Raw genomic sequence first — 21075 nt, forward strand, 5'->3', positions numbered from 1 at the left:
AACAGTACAAAACGCATATGCTTTTTTTTTTTTTTTTTTTTTTTTTTTTTTTTTTTTTGGTGAAAATTTTTCCTTTTTCTTGATTCCCTTTTTGATTTGGTTACCTCAAACCCTCATTCTGCCGGTATTTCCTTTTATGTGTCTGTCTGATTTGAAAGCTGGATATCCTGCCCTCGTCATCAAATCTTGTGTATAACTCATTATGTCACGCATCATTTCCTTTTATCTCGTGTTCCCTTCTTTTCTTTTCCCTATTGAGAACGACGGCCATAGGGCAATGGGCACGGGAACGACAAAGTACGCATCATGCCTCTTCTCATGTGTCATGCCGGTCGGTCTTTGGGTCATAGTAAAGCAAGCGTTTGAGATTGTAGAATAATGCATCTGTAGTCTAGTACTCCGTACATATAATCCACATTCCAGTATTACATAGTAGGATAAATAACCGCTCCAAGTTCTAGAACCGCAACTTCGGCCCCAAGAACACAATCAAGATAGCAACCAGCCACAACCCCAGAATCCACGCATACAGCATCATCCGTCCCCACCACCCCTTGCCCTCCGTCATCCTCCTCAGCGTCCCCATCCGCTTCTCAGCCGCACCCATATTCGTCGTTGTAGTATCGAGCCCATCTACAGCGCGATCCAGCATGGATTTCTCAGATTCGAGCGAGGTGTGGAAGGATGTGGAGGAGGACTTCAGTTGCGTAGCGAGGGAGAGGAGGGATTCAGTGAGGGATTCATGTTCGAGGCGGGAGGTGGAGAGAGATTGTTCTGTTGATTGCGCTTGGGCACGGTCTGGTTGCGGCGGTGATGTTGGCTGGGGTTGGTCATGGGTTTGGTAAGAAGTCGATGTCGCTGTTGGGTGCTGGTGCTGAAGATTGCGGCTCCGGAGGGTCGACGTGGGCGGATTGGTTATCGTAGAGTCGCCGCGACTTGTCTCTTCCTCCTCTTGCTCTTGTTCCGGTGGTGATGGCGGTTGCGCATCCTTCGTCGCGGTCTCTGGCGCATTCTCAACACCCTCATTGTCACCTATATCCACCAATTCCCCTTCCCCCTCGTACTCTTCTTCCTCGATATCATCGTCGCGATTTGCTTGCGCCTCCGCCTGCGCAGTAACCTCCTCCAACACACCCTCCAACGCCCTCAGTGTCTGCCTCTTCCTCCCAACCTCCGTCTGAATCTCATACCGCCGATCAACACGTTTCACACCAGAAAGCGACTTTTCGAATGTATTCAGAGCCGTGCGCGCGTAGTCAATGTTCTGCTCTCATTACATTAACACCCAAAACCTTACCAGGGGGGTACAGAAAAACCATACAGCCTGCACCCTCATCCGCTGAAACTCATCTCGTACCAACGGCCTCAGATCCGCAGTACTGCTGAGAAGGTTATATTCCAGGCGCGCAAAAAGGCGGGTTATCGTTAGGAGTGTCGAATCGGCATCGTGGGCGATGGTGTTTGCGGAGGCGGGTGATATCGGTGATTTGGTGGATGGTGTTGGTGTCGAAGGGGGGAAGACTGTTAGTGTCATTTTGTTGGTTTATTTGTTGAGAGCGTTTGATGCTGGTTGTGGTGACTCCGTACAAAGTACGGAGTAGAGTAGACAGCGAGGCCTAGCTAGTTATCTCCGATGTCACGGTTTGATTACTAAGCGGTTTACGGATGGAGTAGTTAACTATGAAGCATGGATTACAGCTATAGCTGAGTTTGGGTAGAGATATGACAAGTATCATTATGCTAATACTGCTAGTAGACGAGTGGGAATTAATAAATCATGACATTCCTCAATGCGTCGTGATCACGTGCCGCGTATCGTAGCATGAGAAGCCCTCATAATAGAATGAGAGCTGAAAGCAAGAGAAGAAAAACAAAAGGGGAAAAAAAGAAAAAGAATCAACTATATTCAACCACCTTTCGCTTCCACTTCCGCACGCCATTTTCGTCTGTATCTTGAAGATGCTGGACGGTTTCACTTCGCTTCTGCGCCGTAGACACCACGTTAGATCCTAAGCGAGACCGCCCATCACTTAATATCCCGGTAGAGGGAGGCAAAAACGCACTCTGTGGGGTTTTCACTAGCTCGCTTGATCCTGCTCCTGACCCTGACCCTGACCTAGGGCTCCTCTTTGCCTCCTGATCTGCATTTTCAGAGAATCCTTGGTGCGATCCGCTTGCATGAACGCTGCCACCTGGCGCGGCATGTGTCGACGAGGATTCAGGGGACAATGGCTCCGCTGGTGTCTCAGTCAACGACGGTCGACTCCCAACATGCCGTTCCTGGCTTAGCATGGCGGCCAGGTGACCACTCGACGGCAGTGGCGTGCGCCAGGACAAAGGCTGCAGGATATCACAGGCGGATGGCAAGGGGGCGCGAACATCGCGAGATAGATCCTTTGGGGGACTATTGGATATAGGCTGTTGTTGCTGGTCCACTGCAGCCGTGCCAGCTGGCTTCTCTTTGTTGCCACTGGCGCCGGATGTCTCTAGTAGGGACTTTTGCGAGTCCATTTGCCTCCGAGATAGTGCGGACCACCTGCTGCGATGTTTGATGCGCTGGACGAGGAGTAGGAGGCAAATTAAGCAAAGGACAGGGTAGAGTATCTGCGTCGATGTGATTTGCAACTCTTGGGGAATAAACGATTTGCCGTGCTCGCTGTTCATCGCAAGAACTGTGTGGCTTGTCTTTCTCTGGCTGAGAACGAAAGGTGCTCCAAGCTGAGGTGCCCAGAAGATTGCTTTAACGAGGGACAAGTAATAGTCTGCTAAATGTGAAAATCGAGTGACAAGTAACGAGAGTGCTGTTCTTGAAATTCCAGTTCAGACTAGCAGAGATGAAGAGTTGGGGCCTGCTTGCTCCGAGTTAGAAGGGAGACAGCTATATAAAGACCATGAATAGAACGATGGCGGCACGGTCCACAGCAAATACTGAAACAGACCAGGATCTTCTTTATTAGAGTTGACAATTCCCTATGATGTATGAGATGCAGAGTCCAGGCTCAGGAGAGCCAGTCCGGTTCAGCAGTACCCCAGAGGAAAACGACCATATTCGGCGAAGACCTCTTCCTCTAGTTCTCGCTTTCTTTGTCCTTGATTGGCATGGTTATATTCTAAAGTTAACCCACCAACTTCACCTTTTGTAAATAATCACAAGATTTTTCTAGACAGGTGGGGAGAGAGAAATTGAGGGGTGCGGGTGAAAACGCAAGTTGCAGCTGTGCCCGCAGTCGATGGCACAACACTAGCAAGAAAAACGAATCAAACCTCTTTTAGCATCCTGTCACGGAATAAACTAGAGAATCCGAGTGGACTGGAATGGAGGAGGGGGGGAGGGAATGTGGCGGCTCCAATGCGAGGCGAAATTTTTTTTTTTTTTTCAGCTATTGAGAATTTGCGCCACCATACATCCTATCACCAACATAGCACCGCATGAAATTTTTTTTTCTTTTTCCTCTTCAAGTGCCCCTGAAGATGCTCCGATCCATCGTTAACAGAGGCAAATATGCAATCGCAAAGGCAAATATGCAGTAATCAATAGTTGCCCTCGTGGACCCAAGTACATATTTGTACAGAGAGGTACTCCGTAGAGGTGGTGGTGATCTGCTGATATACTTACCGCAGCATTAAGCGCCAAATACACACCAATACCGCGTGTAAATTACGCACAGACGCCAAACTCGCACCTCCAACTTCTTTCATCTTCTTCAGTTCAGCTTAGCCATCCCACTTAATGCTTCTTTTTTCACTCGGTAAATCGTCACAGATCCACTGCATTGACTGGATTCATCTTGACCTTACCTTCTGTCAATGCAGATCCCTGAATCGCTAGTAGTATACCCAGATCGCCAATGGCTGTGCTGGAAGACCCCCATCGGACATACCGCTTAATCGCTCGCAGGTTGTTATGCCCTAAGCCAGCAGAAGCCAACAGCAGATCGATTCAGCCGATCGATCATGGCGCCCACACAGAACACGTCAAAGACACGATCTGATGGAACCGTCACGCCAGAATAATGAAAAACATGGCGGCGGTGAAAGTTGACATTTGATTGTGGCGCGGCTGCTGTCTCTTCCCCGGCATAATAATAGGCCTGCGGAACGCACGGCACTATCTTCGGTGGGCATAAAAAACAATTCCCGAAGCCGCCATCGGCGCCATGTATCTCACCGATGGACTGAACGGCTGTTCGATTAGGCCATCCGGACAATTGAATTACGCCTCTTTTTGGTTCATGCCCATAGTACGACCCGATTACCAGGTCCAGATGATATGCACGTAGATGATCTTTTTCTCGCACAGACTAGTTCGATACGCCAAACTCTGAGCCTACTCGACGAATTCCAAATACCTAGTGCAAAGCAATTATTACCCCACATGTTCTACTTGTAGTCAAACGAGCTAGGCATCGCAATCTCAATTCGCCCAGGTAAAAAGAGCCTGCCAATTCCATATTGCGAAAAAATGAAAAAATAAAATAAATAAATAAGTACGGATTATAGTAATTGTTTACCAAAAGGTTTAGTTGCACGAGCAGGGTCTTACTATGTAGAATTTAACGCGTGACTTTCCTACTAACGTATTTCCCAAGCGACCCGCCACCCTACCCTACTCTTTTGAACGCATTTTTAACCACATTAACGCCAGTATATTAGGTAAAAGAACTATCTGTGAGGGCAATGGTTTGACCTGTGTCCTTCCTGTCCGCATATGCTACATTTTGGTAGCTTCCTTCTCGCAGGAACCGGCAAATTAGGTGAAATTGGTGCTTCTGCAGGGACGGGTCTCAGTGCTTCAATTGCTTCTATAGGAAGCTGTATGATCTGCTGGCTCTCCTCAAAGCCTTAATTGAACTAGCCTGCCGCTGAAGTTGTATAGGATTTTGAGGTGTCTTTGGTGAAAATTGGCTTGATTGACTTATTGGACGACTACCCGGGGGTGATGGTGTTTGGAGTATAATATCAAGCTTTGAAAGCACTCACTCTGGATTATATGGCACTAAACCAGCTCCTGTAAAGCTATTTTGAATAGTCTGAGCTTGGAAAGCTTCCACACAAGCAATTGGGTAGGTGGCGAGAAAGTCAAACTTGTCAATATGGTTGAACCCAAGCCACATCTGGTTCTCAACTAGCTGGCTGTATGCATGCTTTAAAGGAGCAAAACACCCAATATCAAGCAGTTGCAGAAGGTGCGAAGAGTGTGCTGGCATGCAAATTGGTATAATATTATTCTCTTTGCAAACTTAGTTGAATTTAGGAGTTGGATGACTCCCATGGCCATCAAGGATTAAAAGTCGATATTTCCCACGTGTACGACTAGTTGTCGCTGGAATGAAGTGTTTTTGAAGCCATTGAAGTCCAATACTCCAATTTCATCAGTAGTCCATCCATTTGAACTTGTTTCAAAGCACCAGTCATATGGGAGATCATCGAACCAGCCTTTAATAAGGACCTTGCCCTTGAAGATAATCACCAGTGGAAGCACCCATCAGAGGCATTAATTGTTTCAATGGCTGTAACCCACTCATGATTCCCAGGTTGTAAAAGTGAGCGCCGACCATAGTATTCAGATCAAGTAATAACCTTAGCAGTTGCTGTAAGGCCCATTGCAAAGCCTGTCTCATCAAAGTTATAGATATCCTCCTGAAGGATACCATTCTCTTTGATTGTACAAATAACACAGTCAAACCACTCCTGGATGACCCTTGGATCCTCTGTTTTTGCGCGCTCGTAGTCATATCATCGTGAGAAGCAAGAGGCAAGCTCAGGGTATCTTTTAACAAAGTTTGTAACCCAATTCTTGCCAACTGTCTGAGGGGGGGGTCTCACTGCGCTTTGCAAGTAGAAGATTCACCATTTCCTGCACAGTAGCAGGCCGGGGGGGCTGCTCCACAAAGGTCCATAAAAAGCACCCATTGTACAAGTGAATTCTCTTCATTTTTGTTCAATTTATGGTTATTAGCGCATTTCTCAGTGCGATTCTGGTGGCCACTTAGTCAGTCGCATAGTGTTGTTCAAGGTATATTGAATCAACATGCTGCTTCAGCAATCACTGTGATTTCCTGTTTCTTGATAGCCTCAATAGCAAGCAAGATTCTGGCCTCTTGTTCAATATATTTTTGGCTCGATTGAGTGCGTTTTGGTGGCATAGTGGGTGGTTGAACATGGTAGGACGCGACGTGGGTGACGCGAACGCGGTAGGGTGGCGGGTCGCTTGGGGTGGCGGGTCGCTTGGGAAATACGTTATGGGGCGCGCTGCTATTTACGTTATCGTCCCCGGATGGTTCTTGAAGGTCCTATTGAACTGCTAATGCGTCCCGATGCACATAAGTGCATATATGATGACCAGTTCATGCAGGAAAGACCCAGTCAGTCAAATAACAGTAAATCGTGAATTCCACATTTTTCACATGTCAAGCCATTCCTCTTGGCACGTATTTATTTATTTCACCCAGCTGTGCCTTCTGAATAATCATGTATCAGTGTACAGAGTATAGTTAAAGGTAATGTTATTTTTAGGGACATATTGTCTGCGAGATAATAGAAATCAAAACTATATTATCATAAAGTCGTGTATGCATTGTCTATCACAGCTTCGCAGTAGCTCCCTTCATCTCCTTCCTGGCCCTCTCCCGAAGCTCCTTACGTAGGATCTTGCCCGAAGGATTCTTAGGGATCGCATCTATAAAGACAACACCACCAGTAATGCGTTTGACCGCGGTCACCTTCCCATCCATGAACTTGATAATATCCTCTGCTGTGGCACCCTGGTCGGGCTTTAATACAACGTATGCACGAGGGCGTTCGTCATCGTTGCTGATACCGGGTTAGTCACTCTCTTGTAGATCTGTGTCAATACGAGTGAAGGCTTACACAGGTACTCCAATGACAGCAACATCGGCGACTGCAAGATGCTCCAACAAGAGTCCCTCTAGCTCTGCTGGTGCTACTTGATTGCCTTTGACTTTGATCAGTTCCTATAGTTAAGCAAGTCAGTATATATCATGGAAGTACCTTATGAAGAATGGCTTGAATACCTTTATCCGGTCCACGACATAGAATCTCCCATCATCATCGACATATGCAATATCCCCCGTCTTCAACCATCCATCCGCTGTTTTGGTCTCTTGTGTGGCTTGAGGCTTTTGCCAGTATCCTCTCATGACACTCGGTCCTCGAACCCACAATTCACCGCGTTGGTGCTTGCCTAACTCTGTCTTTCCATCGTCGGCTATGATCATGCCCTCGCAATTGGGGTACAACATGCCAACAGATGCCGGATTGCCCTCATCTCTGGGATCCCATCCCAGGAACGAGCATGTCACCCTGCAATATACATCAATATACGGACGGGGAGCGAAGTGAAGGAAAACATACTCGGTCATCCCCCACGCCTGCTTTATATCAACCCGTCTGGGTCCCCAACTTCTCGATTTCCCTACAAATCTCCCGTCCCACAGGTGCCGCACCACAACGAATCGCCTCCACGCTACTCAAGTCGTATTTCCCACTTCGAACAGCTGGATGCTTTGCAAGCCTTACCATAATCGGAGGCACGAGGATAAGCTCAGTAATGCGGAACTTCTGTACATACTCGAGCATTCCGATGAAATCAAATTTCGGCATAATATACACCGGGGTCCCAGAAAGCAAAGCGTTGGCAATGAATATCGTCTGCCCCATTGCATGGTACATAGGCAGGAAGCAGAGCAACCGCGCCTTAGCTATTTTCGCTTCGTACTCCGGGCTCAACTGCGCCATGAAGCCTGTCTGTATTGTGTTGGCCACATAGTTCTTGTGCGAGACTTCCACGCCCTTGGGCTTTCCTGTTGTTCCGCTGGAGTAGTTGAGGGCTAGTGTGCGGCTGGATGTCTCTGGGGTTGAGAGTTCTTCCCAGACGAACTTGCTTCCTTCTTCTGCGGACGCTACCAGTTCTCCCCAGTGGCGACAGCCTTTCCGGGCCTGGCCTGATCCGTCATAGACGTCACTGTTGAAGACAAAGACTCGATCTCTGCGCACTCCAGCTAGTCTGGCCGCTTCAATGCCCGTGTCCAGACTAGACTCCGCACAGAGAAGGTACGTCGCACCGCTATCCTGAAACTGATACGCCAGTTCCCGAGCTACATAAGTCGGGTTCGCGCTTGAGAAAACACCACCAGCCATTATGATACCCAGAAATACAACGGGGAAAAATAAATCATTGCCGGAGAACAGCAGCACCCGGTCGCCCGTTTGGAGACCGGATTTGCGCAACCCCGCCGCGAATCGTTGGCACCAGAGGCGGAAGTCATGGGTGGTGAAGTAGTGGGTTTCTGGATTGTCGGCGTCAGAATAGCAGCGGTGGGTTTTTGATACAGGGTGAGTAGGTGAGGTAAAGAGTAAGGAAGCTAGGTGAGTGTCGGGGATTTGTTCTGTCTGCCAACGTGATGTGAGCGGCATGTTGTCTTGCCCTAAAAAAATATATGAGATCAAATGGAACCGGAGATATGTATATTTTTGAATGGCCTGGGAGAACAGGAGTTTATTAAGAATACCCTTTTTCCTTATTCGACCCATGTTCTCTACGCCCCACCCCCGCAACACTGTACAAAGCGATTGCTAGAAAGGGAAATGCCCGAGGTTATGCGAATCGTGGACCTCGGGCGACAAATGAGGAGATACAAGAGAGATAATATGTATTCAGTTAAAGAAGCATGTCCATCCAAAAATGATTATCCATAGAACAGAAAATAGCAATGCACGACAAAACTTAAATGCTACATACACCAAACAAGGACCCATCACTACATTACTCTTCACCCCCAAGACAAAGCAATGCGGCCCCCAGTTCACCGATAATCTTCTCCTCAAGTCGGTTCTCCGCACCAGACGAAGCACTGACAGCCTTCTGTCGCGCCATCTCCACCTCCTTGTCATTCGTAGCCACAATCCGAGCCCGAAGCGCTTGTTTCCGCTCCAGCAGCTCCTCAATGTCCTCCTTGACCTGTCCCTTGTCCCACTTGAGTTCCTGGATCGACGACGCATCAACACCTGCGCTGGCGCCGGCTTCCCGGAATCGGTCCAGAATGAAGGTGATCAGTGCAAGAGAGTTGGCCTCAGAAGCCATACTTAGGCAGATGCGACGGGGCGCGGAAACTGAAGTGCCAGCTGTTGCGCGACCTGCAGAGAAAGAATCTGCTGCACGATTGAGTTGGCCCTCAAATTGATTGAGGAATGCTGCCACCTCCGGTGCAGTCCGCATGACGTGGTAGAGCAGGTTCAGGCAAAGCGGTAGAATACCACCGGTCCAAATAGTGTATAGCCGGGGAACAGGGTCAAACGGTCCAAATCCCTTGGGCTGACGGAGAACATTTGTTAACCGGCAGGTGGAAAGCCTCATCAAGACCCCTTCAACGGCAAGATGTTCTGCCAACATGGGAATCGTAGACAGCTTAACGAGGAACGAGATACTAAGGTCACCGTAGACGGGATCACCAGCCACCGCCAACTGATCGGCCCACGAAAAAAGCGTAGTAGCATACCGGGCAGTATCATTATCCTGAATGTAGAACACGATATGCTCAAGCAGCCGATCCGCATGTTTAACCTGGAGACAAGTCTGCAAGATGGCAGTGAGGATGGCGAAATCTTTCGGTGTACATTTTTCTGGATCATCGTGCAAGTACGTCGTCAGGGCCTTGAAACCCTGTGCCACAACGACTTTCGTGATTTCGATGACTTGTGTCAAATCAGATGAGAGCTCGGCCTTCTTGTTGAGCGTCTCAGGGGCCGCCCGAGAGGGTCCATCAACGTGAAATTGAAGGGCCAGGAATAGGACGTTAAGGAGGGATCGGTAATATTCCGTATCATCATTAACAAGCGCTTCTTCATATGTTGCACGGCGTGTTCTTAAAGTGTCCCAAGCGACCCTGAGTAAGCCAAAGACCTCAGCGCCTTTTGCTCCAACCTCAACGAGTCGTTGAAGCAAAGCCTGTGCGAAGTCGACCCGTGTCTGCTGTATCCTCTCAAATATTGGTTCTTGGGGAACGCTTCGGGTATTGGCTTCCAAAGAACTTTGGACGACCAATGCCATAGATCTTTGAACCTCGTGGTCGGTTATGAAGTCCGCGCAGTGCTCGATGGCGAAGAATTTCCAGCCATGCAGGAGGCTCTGTGAAGAAAATATTAGTAATTGCACACACCATGGAAGACAACCAGGTAAAACATACAACTTGCGCCTCGACAAGAGAGAGGTTGATATTGGCACGCTCAAACTCCTCCGCAAACCCTTGGTTTCTGGTTCCGGCCCAAGCGAAGTCGTAAGAAAGTAACTTCTCGCCCAGAGCAGTGTCGTAATAATATTCCCGTCCCAAGCCACGAGTTTCGAGAGACGACCTCTTGAAGTCAACAAGCTTACAGCCGGAATATCTCATCTCGAAATTCTTCTTCAGGTTCGCATGCAGTGATGCGTTGTATCCGGAGACTTCGACAGCATCCTTCGCAAACCAAGACACCAGCGGGATCAAAGTCTTGATAAACGACCGATCTCGCATTTCCTTGGCAGAATGTAGGTAAACGGCGCAGAGATCTGCAACCACTGCCGCAATATGAGTAGCGGGGATTTGGCTCACAACAGGCAGGGAAGATATTTTCAACTTCGAGACATAGTTCACGATGCTGTTGAAGAAATTAGGGTGTTTTCTTAACTCTGGGGTTGCCCATGGCCAATGTTCCTGCGCATGCGAAACAAATACAAGTAAAGAAACCGCCACTTGTAAATCAAGCTGCTCGATATTGGATAGTTTATCAAGGGCGATTTGTAAAAATGGAGCGCCCCTCATTGCTGGAGCTTTCTGTGCATCGTCTTTCTTCAATGACTGTCGCGGGGATGATCCAGTGAGAATGTAAACAGAAAGCCACTGCTGGCGCTTGCTAACGAGCGCTGAGAGTAAGTGCCATACTGCGAGGTGCAGAGGACGATGGCTCAGTGGTTGATCAAATTGCGACAAAACGTCAAGGAAGAGACAAGACGACTCTGCCCCAAGGTGACCAACCAGGGATGGCGGTTCATTGACGGAATCAGCGGCTGCCCTGGTTATGAGCATGTCAAGAAGCGATATGACAGGCAGACGATAGGCGTCATGTAGTGCGTATAGTTTGACCAGGGCTGGTGTCGCCCTAAATAATTGGTCCTCGAGTAGCGACACCGGGTATTCCATCAACTGGGCTGCCTGCAACAACTTGATGGAAAGCGCAAGGGTTGACTTGACTTGACCTTCCACCAACGCAAGATAACGGAGATATAATGTGGGAGGCGTTTGAAGGCCATCGATGATGAATCGTAGGATTTGATTAAAGGGCAAATCGGCCGTCGACTGGGGCCTTAGGACATCTAGGAGATATGACGCAGATGCAGAGAAAACGCCAGTTACCTTCGTGTCTAGTTTGCCAGTCTGGTTAGTTCCATATGAGTAGTAGAGTATGTTCTCGAACGTCCGCGCAAGGGTGGTATTGATTTGAAGCCTTTGGTCCGGTGAGTTGAACCGCCAATTGACGTTGCTGTTGTAGACCTCGACCACTGTTCGAACGAAGTTCAGCAGAATGCCTCTCATTATGTGTGATGGAACACCGGCACCCCAATCCGAGGCAACAGGCAACTTGGTCGCAGCACTATTCGGACTCCTCCGTAGAACGGCGCGCGAAGCCGCATCATTGACAAGTTGTTCAAACAAGTTGACGCAGCTAAGCAAAAACGGATAATCCCCGGATGGTACCTCGATTGCGGAGACGATTGCTGTCATTACGCCGCCTTTTCCATCAGCTCCGAGCAAGCTGCTCCGCGCGAGCAACGGCCATACTCTGCCAGGCAAAACCGTGACAAGACCGCAAATGAATCGCAAGCAAGCAATTGTCGAATCGAGAATACCGTCCAAAGCAGCCCGAGGGCCGATATTCTGCAAATTGCGTTCGAATATCTCAAAGACCAATGAAACTACATCGCTTTGCCGGGACAACCCATCACTGGCCATTTCCAAGATTCTCCTGGCTCCAGAGCCCACGTCACCTGGTGTTTGCACATCTTTGGCGGTGGTGACGAGGTCTGCTAATAGCCCTATGACTTCTGCAATTGAATCTTCCCCCCACCCCGATGAATAACCACCATTTTCATTCCATTCTTCTAACCAGCTCCCCAAGAAGCTCAAGCAAGAGTATCGATGATGCCACATGACTACCACCGGTTTCGACTCTGAAACCACTTGACCCTCAGTTGTCGAAGGAATTTCAGACGAACCTGTGACAATCATGGCACCGCTTGGTTGAGAATCGGGAAGTAGTCTCTTCGGTGAAGAGTCAAACATCGGGAGGGATTGCATAAGAGAGACATAGTTCGCATTTTCATCCTCGCGAATAGTGTCGTAACCCTGAAAGTCTGGTGGAACGACCTGCGTGAAAGTTTCCAGATTTTCCAGCTGATTGACGATTTCTGGTAAGCCATCCTCGTTAACAAGATCCTTGCTAATGAGGGCGCGGCAGAGCTTTAGGAAGGGAACCGTCTCGTACGGAAACCGGGAGCGTGCTATGTGAAATACGTTGTCCATCAAAAGGCGATCTTTCATGAAAATCCACCTCGGGTCGCTGGAGGAAGATGGGGACGTGTCGGAGGCCCAGGGCGATTGCAAAGGTGATCCCGTTAGTATTGCGAGGACGGACTCAACAATTTCGGGGGAATAATCCAAGAACATAATTACGACCCGAGTGAGGTCCAGAAGAGCCACGCGAATCCATCGACTTGCCAAAATATCATCAACTGCTGATGTAGACCCGACCTTGGTTGCCAACGCAATGACGGTCTCAAACACGGTGTCCTTCATCATATCTGAGCTCAGGAGTGTGATGGAATCATCCACGTTGTATTTGGGAGTCCGAGCGCAGTCTAGCAGCTCCTCGTACAAAGATAATTCCAGTTCCCGGCCCGGACTGGCATGCGGGGTGTTTGACTGGAAGGAATCAACTGCACTGTGGAACTGTTCTAGTTCTCGAGTCTCCTTATCGTTAAGTGCTAGCTCTCGCATGGTATGCAGCACTAGTCCCCAGGAAAACGCGGCCGGGTGAGCAGACTTGAAATCTACACATGCAGTTGTGAACAATTCATTAAGCTGCGAAACTTCATCTTTTGAGAGGAAATAAGGTGGTTTGGATGACGCCTGCGGTTGGGATTTGTCGACTATGAAAGGAATAGAAAGCGGAAGTTTCAAGAATGTAAGACTTGTTATAGACACAAGGCCCTGGAGAGACAGCTGGACCTCTGTCGGATCGCTGCAAGGCTTCATAGAGTTAGTTTTTAGTCCGTTAACCAAACGAAAAATATCTCAGACAAGACTTACCACTTGCAACGACTCCAGGAAGCCATAGTCGGCCATCAACCGCAGCCATGATACCATGACATCGGCAGTTGGTATTTCCGAGGAGGCCTGTAGTTGAAGGAACAGCATCTGGATTATATGCACAATTTCTTCAACAGTACTTGTCCTCCATGTGTCTTCCACTTCCTCGCTACCCTCAGCAGTTCCTAACCAGCCACCATCTCCCTCCAACGATGATAACCGACTGCGTACAGCGTCGATGCATTCTTGGAGGAACTTGCGCCAATCTTCCCCGCCGGACTTATTTGTGAAAATGGCCGCACCGAGTTCATGCAGCGAGTTTCTCCGGTCGTTCCCAGGTGCTTGGGGCAAAACAGGCTCATCTTGGCGGCTATTGTACAGTGATAGGGTAAGAAGTTTACGAGCTGTCTTGACAACGTGACTTCTTTCGGAAATGTAGAGATTGCGCAATCGCAGGCGTCTACTCTTCTCAGAAGTCAGATCAGAGACATTGAGCCCACTGCCCGCTTCTTGCCTAAGGATCTCGGTGAAGTTCGGACCGGCCAGGGAAACACGCAAATTGTCCACCCCAGCAGCACTTTGCAAACTCGTAACCTCCTCCTCAGAAAACCGAGTTAGAAGGCGCGCGGCAGGTCGATTTTGCCATTCTAGGACTGCGATCCGCAGCGCTGTAATCTCGTCGATGCCAGCCTTCTCACTCAGCCATAGAGCATCTGCCTTGATTTCCTTCAGATCGTACGAAGCTTGCGTGGTAGTCTGGGCGTGAATCGCGGAAGTCTTCGATTCGAGATCGGATTTCGACTTGGTGGACCGGGAGGGGAAAGGGTTCAAGGAGCTCGAAAGTAAACGGACGTTATTTGGATGCGACAGGAAGGCATGGACGTTGCCCGTATCATCGAGATCGTCCTCGGGGTTACATGTATAGAGGAAAGCTCTCCGCCAGGACCTAGAGACAATAGGGTTAACACTTATTTTATCTCGACATGTAGACAGAGCGAAAAGTGGCCTACAAGAGCTGGACGTCCCCGGAGAAGCACTTGTCCAGGGACGGAAAATAGGCTTCCGGGAGGGGAGCCATTTGGCAAACCAATTATATCATCATATATGCCAAAATATAAAGGAGAGGAAGTTCGCCGTGGGCGTTGAACCCAAAGGAAAAGGGGGTTCGCGTTGTCAAGAAAGCAAACAGACTGAATGACATTCACTAAAGAATATTCAAGGCGCGCAGCGAAGGTCAACATCGATTACCTATCTTGGGTTAGTGCTAGGCGGTGAGGCGAATTTTTGCACGGTTTGACAGAATCGCCGGTTTAGGAAAGGCCCCAATTGCTCAGCTCTTTGTACGACTCTCTTTATCTTCCTCTCTCTTCCCCTCTTTCCTTTTCCACTGAACATTCTCCAAGTACAGAGCGAAGAGAACGAGGAGAAGGTGAGTGCGATGGCCATTGCATACTAACATAACCTGAATACCTCAATTCTAACTATTCGTTTCAAGATCGCAGTCATGGGCGCCTCCGATCTCGTCGACCACTCCCCCCACCATCCGACCAGAGCCGCGCAGCTGGACAGCGCAACCAACGTCGTCCTCATTGACAATTACGACTCTTTCACGTATAACGTTTACCAGTATCTGGTCCTCGAAGGGGCTAAGGTCACTGTTTTCCGCAACGATGAGATTACCCTGGAAGATTTGATCGCGAAGAAGCCGACTCAGCTGGTAATTAGCCCTGGCCCAGGTCATCCTGAGACGGACGCTGGTATCAGCAGTGTGGCAATCAAGCATTTCAGTGGGAAGATTCCTGTTTTCGGTGTGTGCATGGGTCAGCAGTGCATTATCTCGTCGTTTGGTGGAAAGGTGGATGTGACCGGCGAAATCCTGCATGGCAAGACGTCGGTACTGAAGCATGACTCAAAGGGTGTCTATGAAGGGCTTCCTGAGTCTCTTGCAGTCACTCGGTATCATTCGCTTGCTGGCACGCACTCGACCGTTCCTGAATGTCTGGAGGTGTCTTCTTGGGCACAGCTGAATGGCGGCAGTGGGAAGACCGTCATTATGGGTGTGAGACACAAAGAACTTGTTGTCGAAGGCGTTCAATTCCACCCGGAGAGTATCCTCACCGAATATGGACGATCTATGTTTAGGAGCTTCCTCAAACTTACGGCGGGTACCTGGGAGGAGAACAAGCAGCGCTCTGCTCAACCAAACAGCACTCCCGCGGCGAATGGTGCAGTGACCGCGAATGGCGCCACCAAGCCGGAAAAGAAGATCTCTATTTTGGAGAAGATTTATGATCACCGCAAGGCCGCTGTTGCCGTTCAGAAGACTATTCCCTCGCAGCGACCAGATGATCTTCAGGCAGCGTATGATCTCAGCATCGCCCCTCCACAGGTTCTCTTCCCTGCTCGTCTCAGACAGTCACCGTATCCGCTTTCGCTCATGGCGGAAATCAAGCGTGCTTCTCCCTCTAAGGGCATGATCGCTGCGCACGCATGTGCTCCCGCGCAGGCCCGTGAATACGCCAAAGCAGGAGCTAGCGTCATTTCTGTCCTCACAGAGCCAGAGTGGTTCAAGGGCAGCATCGATGATCTGCGTGCCGTTCGACAGAGCCTGGAGGGTCTTCCTAATCGGCCTGCTATCTTGCGGAAGGAATTTGTTTTTGACGAGTATCAAATTCTGGAGGCACGGCTGGCCGGTGCTGACACCGTCTTGCTCATTGTGAAGATGCTTAGCGTTGACCAGCTCACCAAACTTTACCACTACTCTCGCAGCCTTGGAATGGAGCCTTTAGTTGAAGTCAATACCCCCGAGGAGATGAAGATTGCTGTTGATCTTGGTTCTCAGGTCATTGGTGTTAACAACCGAGACTTGACGAGCTTCGAAGTCGATCTCGGCACTACCAGTCGGCTGATGGATCAAGTCCAAGAGGGTACCATCGTCTGTGCTCTTAGTGGAATCTCTGGACCTAAGGATGTCGAGGCTTACAAGAAGGAAGGAGTGCGAGCTATCCTAGTTGGCGAGGCTCTTATGCGCGCAGCTGATACTTCTGCCTTTGTTGCAGAGCTCCTCGGAGGCGAAGCTCAACCCGCGCAGGCATCGAGCTCTCCCTTGGTCAAGATTTGCGGTACTCGTACTGAAGAAGGAGCTAGGGCTGCCGTTGAGGCTGGCGCAGATTTGATCGGTATCATCCTAGCTGAGGGAAGGAAGCGAACTGTTCCGGATGATGTCGCCCAGCGCATTTCAAATGTCGTCAAATCAACAGCACGCCCTGCCACTCAAGCCACAGTGACGACCTCGGCGGATTGCTTTGATCACTCAGCCCAGATTATTCGCCATCCAACGCGTGCTTTGGTTGTTGGTGTTTTCCAGAATCAGTCGTTGTCGTATGTATTGGCCAAGCAGCAGAAACTGGAGCTTGATGTTGTGCAACTGCACGGATCTGAACCGTTGGAATGGGCCAGCTTGATTCCGGTGCCTGTCATTCGCAAGTTCTCCCTGGACGAGCCCGGGATTGCACGCAGGGCGTATCACACCCTGCCCTTACTAGATTCTGGAGCAGGCGGATCTGGTGAGCAGCTTGATGGATCGCATGTTCAGAAAGTTTTGGAAAGCGATGAGGGCTTGCGGGTCATCTTGGCTGGTGGCTTGGGTCCGGACAATGTTTCAACCATAATTCAACAACTAGGCAAGTTGGGCAGCAAGGTGGCCGGAGTGGATGTTAGCTCAGGGGTCGAATTGAATGGTTCCCAAGACCCTAACAAAATCCGTGCTTTTGTCCAGGCTGTGAAGAGTCTTCATCAGTAGCTGCGCTGTGCCTTCGTCAATGTTGGATATGCCGTTGCACATTTACAAGTGCATGACATGAAGTGACGAATTTTATGGATGAAGTCTCGGCCTCACGATTTTCTTTTCTTTTCTTTTCTTTTTTTTTTTTTTTTTTGTTTTTTTCCTGGGTTTTTTTTTCGGGTTTCATAGGTACATTTGGATGTCATAAATGTTGTTTCAATGTTCTCATTATGAGTCTGTTTACTCCATAACCACTTTTATATATCGGTCTAAATATATGCTTTCTTTACAATCAAACGGTCCATAGCAGATTCACTAAGTATTTGTCAATGTCTACGGGAAACGCGGAATGTACAGAATTAAACGTGTAAGAGGTGTCTAATAGTTTTAAAAAGGGTATAAACTAGCCGAAAGAAACTATGAAAACATCGACTCAAGCTCTCCTGAACACCATCATACGCCGAACCAGAACATTTTCTTTTTTGGCGCCAGATTTTATACATGCACGTACCCCTGGTAAAGGCTTAGAGGTAATCCTTCTTCCTGCTTGTTCTCGTGTACTGGGTGAGGCTCCATTCAATATCGCCGCTTGAAACGTCCAGCGAGCCGCCTCTGATTTCGAACGGCCTCATAGTCATCCGAGGTCCAACTTCTGCCAACTCAACGTGGTTGTACCCAGTTTTGACGAAAACGTGATGCCGCACCTCGATACTGTCTTCCTTGTTTACGAAGCTGACAATACGATTACCGATTTTATCAGCCTCACGCGGTGGGAAAATATGTTTCAATATCTGGACAACACGCTGACCCAATTTCGATTGAAATCCCTCGAAGACCAAGTGTGGGTAGCTCTCTGAGACGGTTCCGCGAGCAGCATTGGGGATATCGGCTCGAAGGACGACGTTGTGCAGCGAGAAACTGATAGTTGGACCGTGGGGAAGATGCGAGATCGTCATCGCTGTGGGATTTCCACGGTGTTCGTGGAGGAGGATCATGTCCGTCATCGCCGCTCCATTTGCGCTGGACACTAAGTCTGGAAGAACAGTATTTCCACGGTTCAATCGAACTGATGTAGGGAGCATTAAGCGGACTTCTTTGGCGAATGTACCAAGACGTATGGACGGATTCCGGGAGGTGGTAACGATTGGACGAGGGTCGATCAATCCGGACGTTAGGGCATATTCATCGTCGATGCCCAAAAGATCAGCTTCCTTGTTCTTTTGTTCCGACGCAAGCAATGACTCGTCATATTTGAAATCTTCACGGAGCTTCTTATCGTCTGCGATGGACGGGTCCAAGGGCTTTCCGGAGGCCAGAGAAGCCTTCAACTGCGCACGCTTTTCGGCGATAGAGGCATCGCGGAGAAGCAAAGCTCTCCGATACAGATAATCTCGTCGTTCACGGGCTTGACGGCGCTATTGGACTGTTAGCTAGGTTATTTCGCGCAATGCGAAACCAAAAGAGATAGCAATTCACGCGTCACTTACCAGCATCTTTGTTGCAGTCTTGGATAGATGTCAAATGGTCGTCGGAGATTCTCTGCAAAAGCGGGCAACTTTTTTTTAACTGCACTTGTGGTCCGTGTCACCATCCGGACACTATGTGGCGTCCGATAAATCAATCACCGATCGCAAAACCACTAACGTCCGGATACAACTTAACTATCAAGAGGAAGGGACAAGACCATTCACTCATTTATCAGGTGCTGTGGCGACGGAGGAATCTAGGGGACTTACAAATTTCGAAAACAAAGTGTGTATCATTCGTCCGGACGTTCCCTTGCTCTATCTGCGGTTGCTAACGAAGCCTAAGCTTCTGCCCCTCTGTTGTCTCGGTCGACAAACAGGACAGGGTATTCCTGGTTGTTTGATAAAGCGGTCTCACCCTCTTTTTTCATTCTTTCGAAAAGTTCGAATCCAAAAAAAATCTGTTCATGACCGATTCGTTGCTCTAAAAACCGGGGTTTCAGCCTAATCGACTCTTCCATTCGCAGTCCAACAGCCCGTCATGGATATACATTCAGAGGATCGCTTGGCTTCCGAAGCGGCCTCGACCGTGGGAGCTGTAGGTGACGATAGAGCCACGGCGGACTTCGACGATATCAACGTTACCCACCGTCCGCGACGACACGATGATGACGAGGAAGGCTCGGATGTCGACGACGACGTGGAAAGTGCAACAAGCGCACAGGCTGTTGAGAACTCGAAGGTTGCTGGAAATGCGGAAGAAGAGAAGGAGCTGCCTTCGCATGCATGCGCGTGAGTATCCTTCTTGGAAGAAACAAAAGCCAAGTGTAGGCGGCTTTGCTGATTAATTGTCTTTCTTGTTTAGATATTGTGGTATCCATAACGCGAGCAGCGTTGTCAAATGTCTGGCTTGCAACAAATGGTTCTGCAGTGCGCGTGGCAATACCTCCTCTTCGCATATTGTCAACCACCTCGTTCGAGCTCGGCACAAGGAAGTTCAATTACATCCCGAGTCGTCCCTGGGAGACACGATTCTCGAATGTTACAACTGCGGTACGAAGAATGTCTTCCTTCTCGGTTTTATTCCCGCGAAGTCCGATACAGTCGTCGTCCTGCTGTGCCGCCAGCCCTGTGCCGCCATGCCGTCTTCGAAGGATATGAATTGGGACACATCACGCTGGCATCCGCTCATTGAGGACCGTTCTTTCCTGTCTTGGCTTGTGGCTACGCCGTCCGATCAAGAACAGATCCGTGCCCGTCACTTGAGCCCGCAGATGATTGCTAAACTGGAAGAGATGTGGAAAGAGAACTCCAAGGCAACATTTTCGGATCTTGAAAAGGCCCAAGCAGTGGATGACGAGCCTGCTCCAGTTCTCCTGCGTTACGATAACCCTTTCCAATACCAGAATATCTTTGGGCCGCTTGTTAAAATCGAGGCCGACTACGACCGCAAGTTGAAAGAGTCTCAGTCGCAGGATGGGCTGATTGTTCGTTGGGATCTGGGTCTTAACAACAAGCACTTGGCAAGCTTTATTCTTCCAAAACTCGAGCTGGGAGATGTCAAATTAGCTGTTGGTGACGAGATGCGCCTGAAATATACCGGTGAATTGCGTGCCAAGTGGGAAGGAATGGGATATGTCATCAAGATTCCGAACAACCAATCTGATGAGGTGACTATCGAATTGCGCACAAAGGGCGAACATAAGTCTGTGCCTACTGAGTGCACTCACAACTTCACTGCAGACTATGTCTGGAAGTCGACTTCGTTTGACCGTATGCAGCTCGCCATGAAGACCTTTGCGGTCGATGAGATGAGTGTCTCTGGCTACATATTCCACCGTCTCCTTGGACACGAGGTTGCAGCTGCGCCCATGAAGACGCAATTACCGAAGAAATTCAGTGTCCCTGGTCTTCCGGAGCTCAATGGTAGCCAGATTAACGCAGTCAAGAGCGTGCTCCAGAGACCTATGAGTTTGATCCAAGGTCCCCCTGGAACAGGTAAGACGGTTACTTCTGCGACTATCATTTATCATCTTGCAAAGATCAACGGAGGTCAAGTCTTGGTTTGCGCGCCGTCCAACGTAGCGGTGGATCAGCTCTGCGAGCGCATTCATAGAACCGGTCTCAAGACGGTGCGTGTGACTGCCAAGTCCCGCGAAGATGTGGAATCTCCTGTTGGCTTCCTTTCCTTGCACGAGCAAGTGCGCTTGAATGACACCAACGTTGAGCTCATCAAACTCAACCAATTGAAATCTGAGCTCGGAGAATTGTCTAGCCAGGACGAGAAGAGATTGAAGCAACTCACCCGTTCCGCAGAACGGGAAATATTGGCAAATGCAGATGTTATTTGCTGCACCTGTGTCGGTGCCGGTGACCCTCGTCTCTCTAAACTCAAATTCCGGACTGTTTTGATTGATGAGTCGACGCAATCCGCTGAGCCAGAGTGCATGATTCCGCTGGTCAT

The 21075-nt window shown here is 49.2% G+C and overlaps 6 protein-coding genes across 6 annotated transcripts; 1 reads left to right on the plus strand and 5 right to left on the minus strand.

The window, feature by feature from the left end:
* Positions 1-21: 21 nt before the first annotated feature.
* On the minus strand, positions 22-1583 carry ASPGLDRAFT_76616 (uncharacterized protein). The gene is made up of 2 exons (XM_022549860.1): positions 1322-1583; positions 22-1264 (listed from the first exon to the last, which is right to left on the minus strand). Exons 1-2 carry the CDS (start codon positions 1532-1534, stop codon positions 458-460), a joined length of 1020 nt encoding a protein of 339 aa, XP_022397610.1. The 5' UTR covers positions 1535-1583; the 3' UTR covers positions 22-457.
* A 313-nt stretch (positions 1584-1896) lies between these two features.
* Positions 1897-2511, minus strand: ASPGLDRAFT_38527 (uncharacterized protein; the record flags this gene model as incomplete). The annotated part of the gene is made up of 1 exon (XM_022544956.1): positions 1897-2511. The coding sequence occupies one exon, from the start codon at positions 2509-2511 to the stop codon at positions 1897-1899; it is 615 nt and encodes a 204-aa protein (XP_022397611.1).
* A 4073-nt stretch (positions 2512-6584) lies between these two features.
* Positions 6585-8436, minus strand: ASPGLDRAFT_69013 (acyl--CoA ligase; the record flags this gene model as incomplete). Its single annotated transcript, XM_022549321.1, has 5 exons — positions 6585-6813; positions 6871-6974; positions 7035-7323; positions 7375-7435; positions 7467-8436. 5 exons carry the CDS (start codon positions 8434-8436, stop codon positions 6585-6587), a joined length of 1653 nt encoding a protein of 550 aa, XP_022397612.1.
* A 349-nt stretch (positions 8437-8785) lies between these two features.
* On the minus strand, positions 8786-14439 carry ASPGLDRAFT_38529 (nucleoporin; the record flags this gene model as incomplete). The annotated part of the gene is made up of 4 exons (XM_022544957.1): positions 8786-10147; positions 10206-13301; positions 13362-14307; positions 14372-14439. 4 exons carry the CDS (start codon positions 14437-14439, stop codon positions 8786-8788), a joined length of 5472 nt encoding a protein of 1823 aa, XP_022397613.1.
* Positions 14440-14865: 426 nt separating this feature from the next.
* ASPGLDRAFT_69015 (bifunctional anthranilate synthase/indole-3-glycerol-phosphate synthase) lies at positions 14866-17163 on the plus strand (the record flags this gene model as incomplete). Its single annotated transcript, XM_022549322.1, has 1 exon — positions 14866-17163. The coding sequence occupies one exon, from the start codon at positions 14866-14868 to the stop codon at positions 17161-17163; it is 2298 nt and encodes a 765-aa protein (XP_022397614.1).
* Positions 17164-17669: 506 nt separating this feature from the next.
* Positions 17670-18638, minus strand: ASPGLDRAFT_38531 (snoRNA-binding rRNA-processing protein IMP4; the record flags this gene model as incomplete). Its single annotated transcript, XM_022544958.1, has 2 exons — positions 17670-18560; positions 18633-18638. 2 exons carry the CDS (start codon positions 18636-18638, stop codon positions 17670-17672), a joined length of 897 nt encoding a protein of 298 aa, XP_022397615.1.
* Positions 18639-21075: the final 2437 nt, after the last annotated feature.

This window comes from Aspergillus glaucus (assembly GCF_001890805.1).
Source record: "Aspergillus glaucus CBS 516.65 unplaced genomic scaffold ASPGLscaffold_21, whole genome shotgun sequence".
Classification (NCBI taxonomy): domain Eukaryota; kingdom Fungi; phylum Ascomycota; class Eurotiomycetes; order Eurotiales; family Aspergillaceae; genus Aspergillus; species Aspergillus glaucus.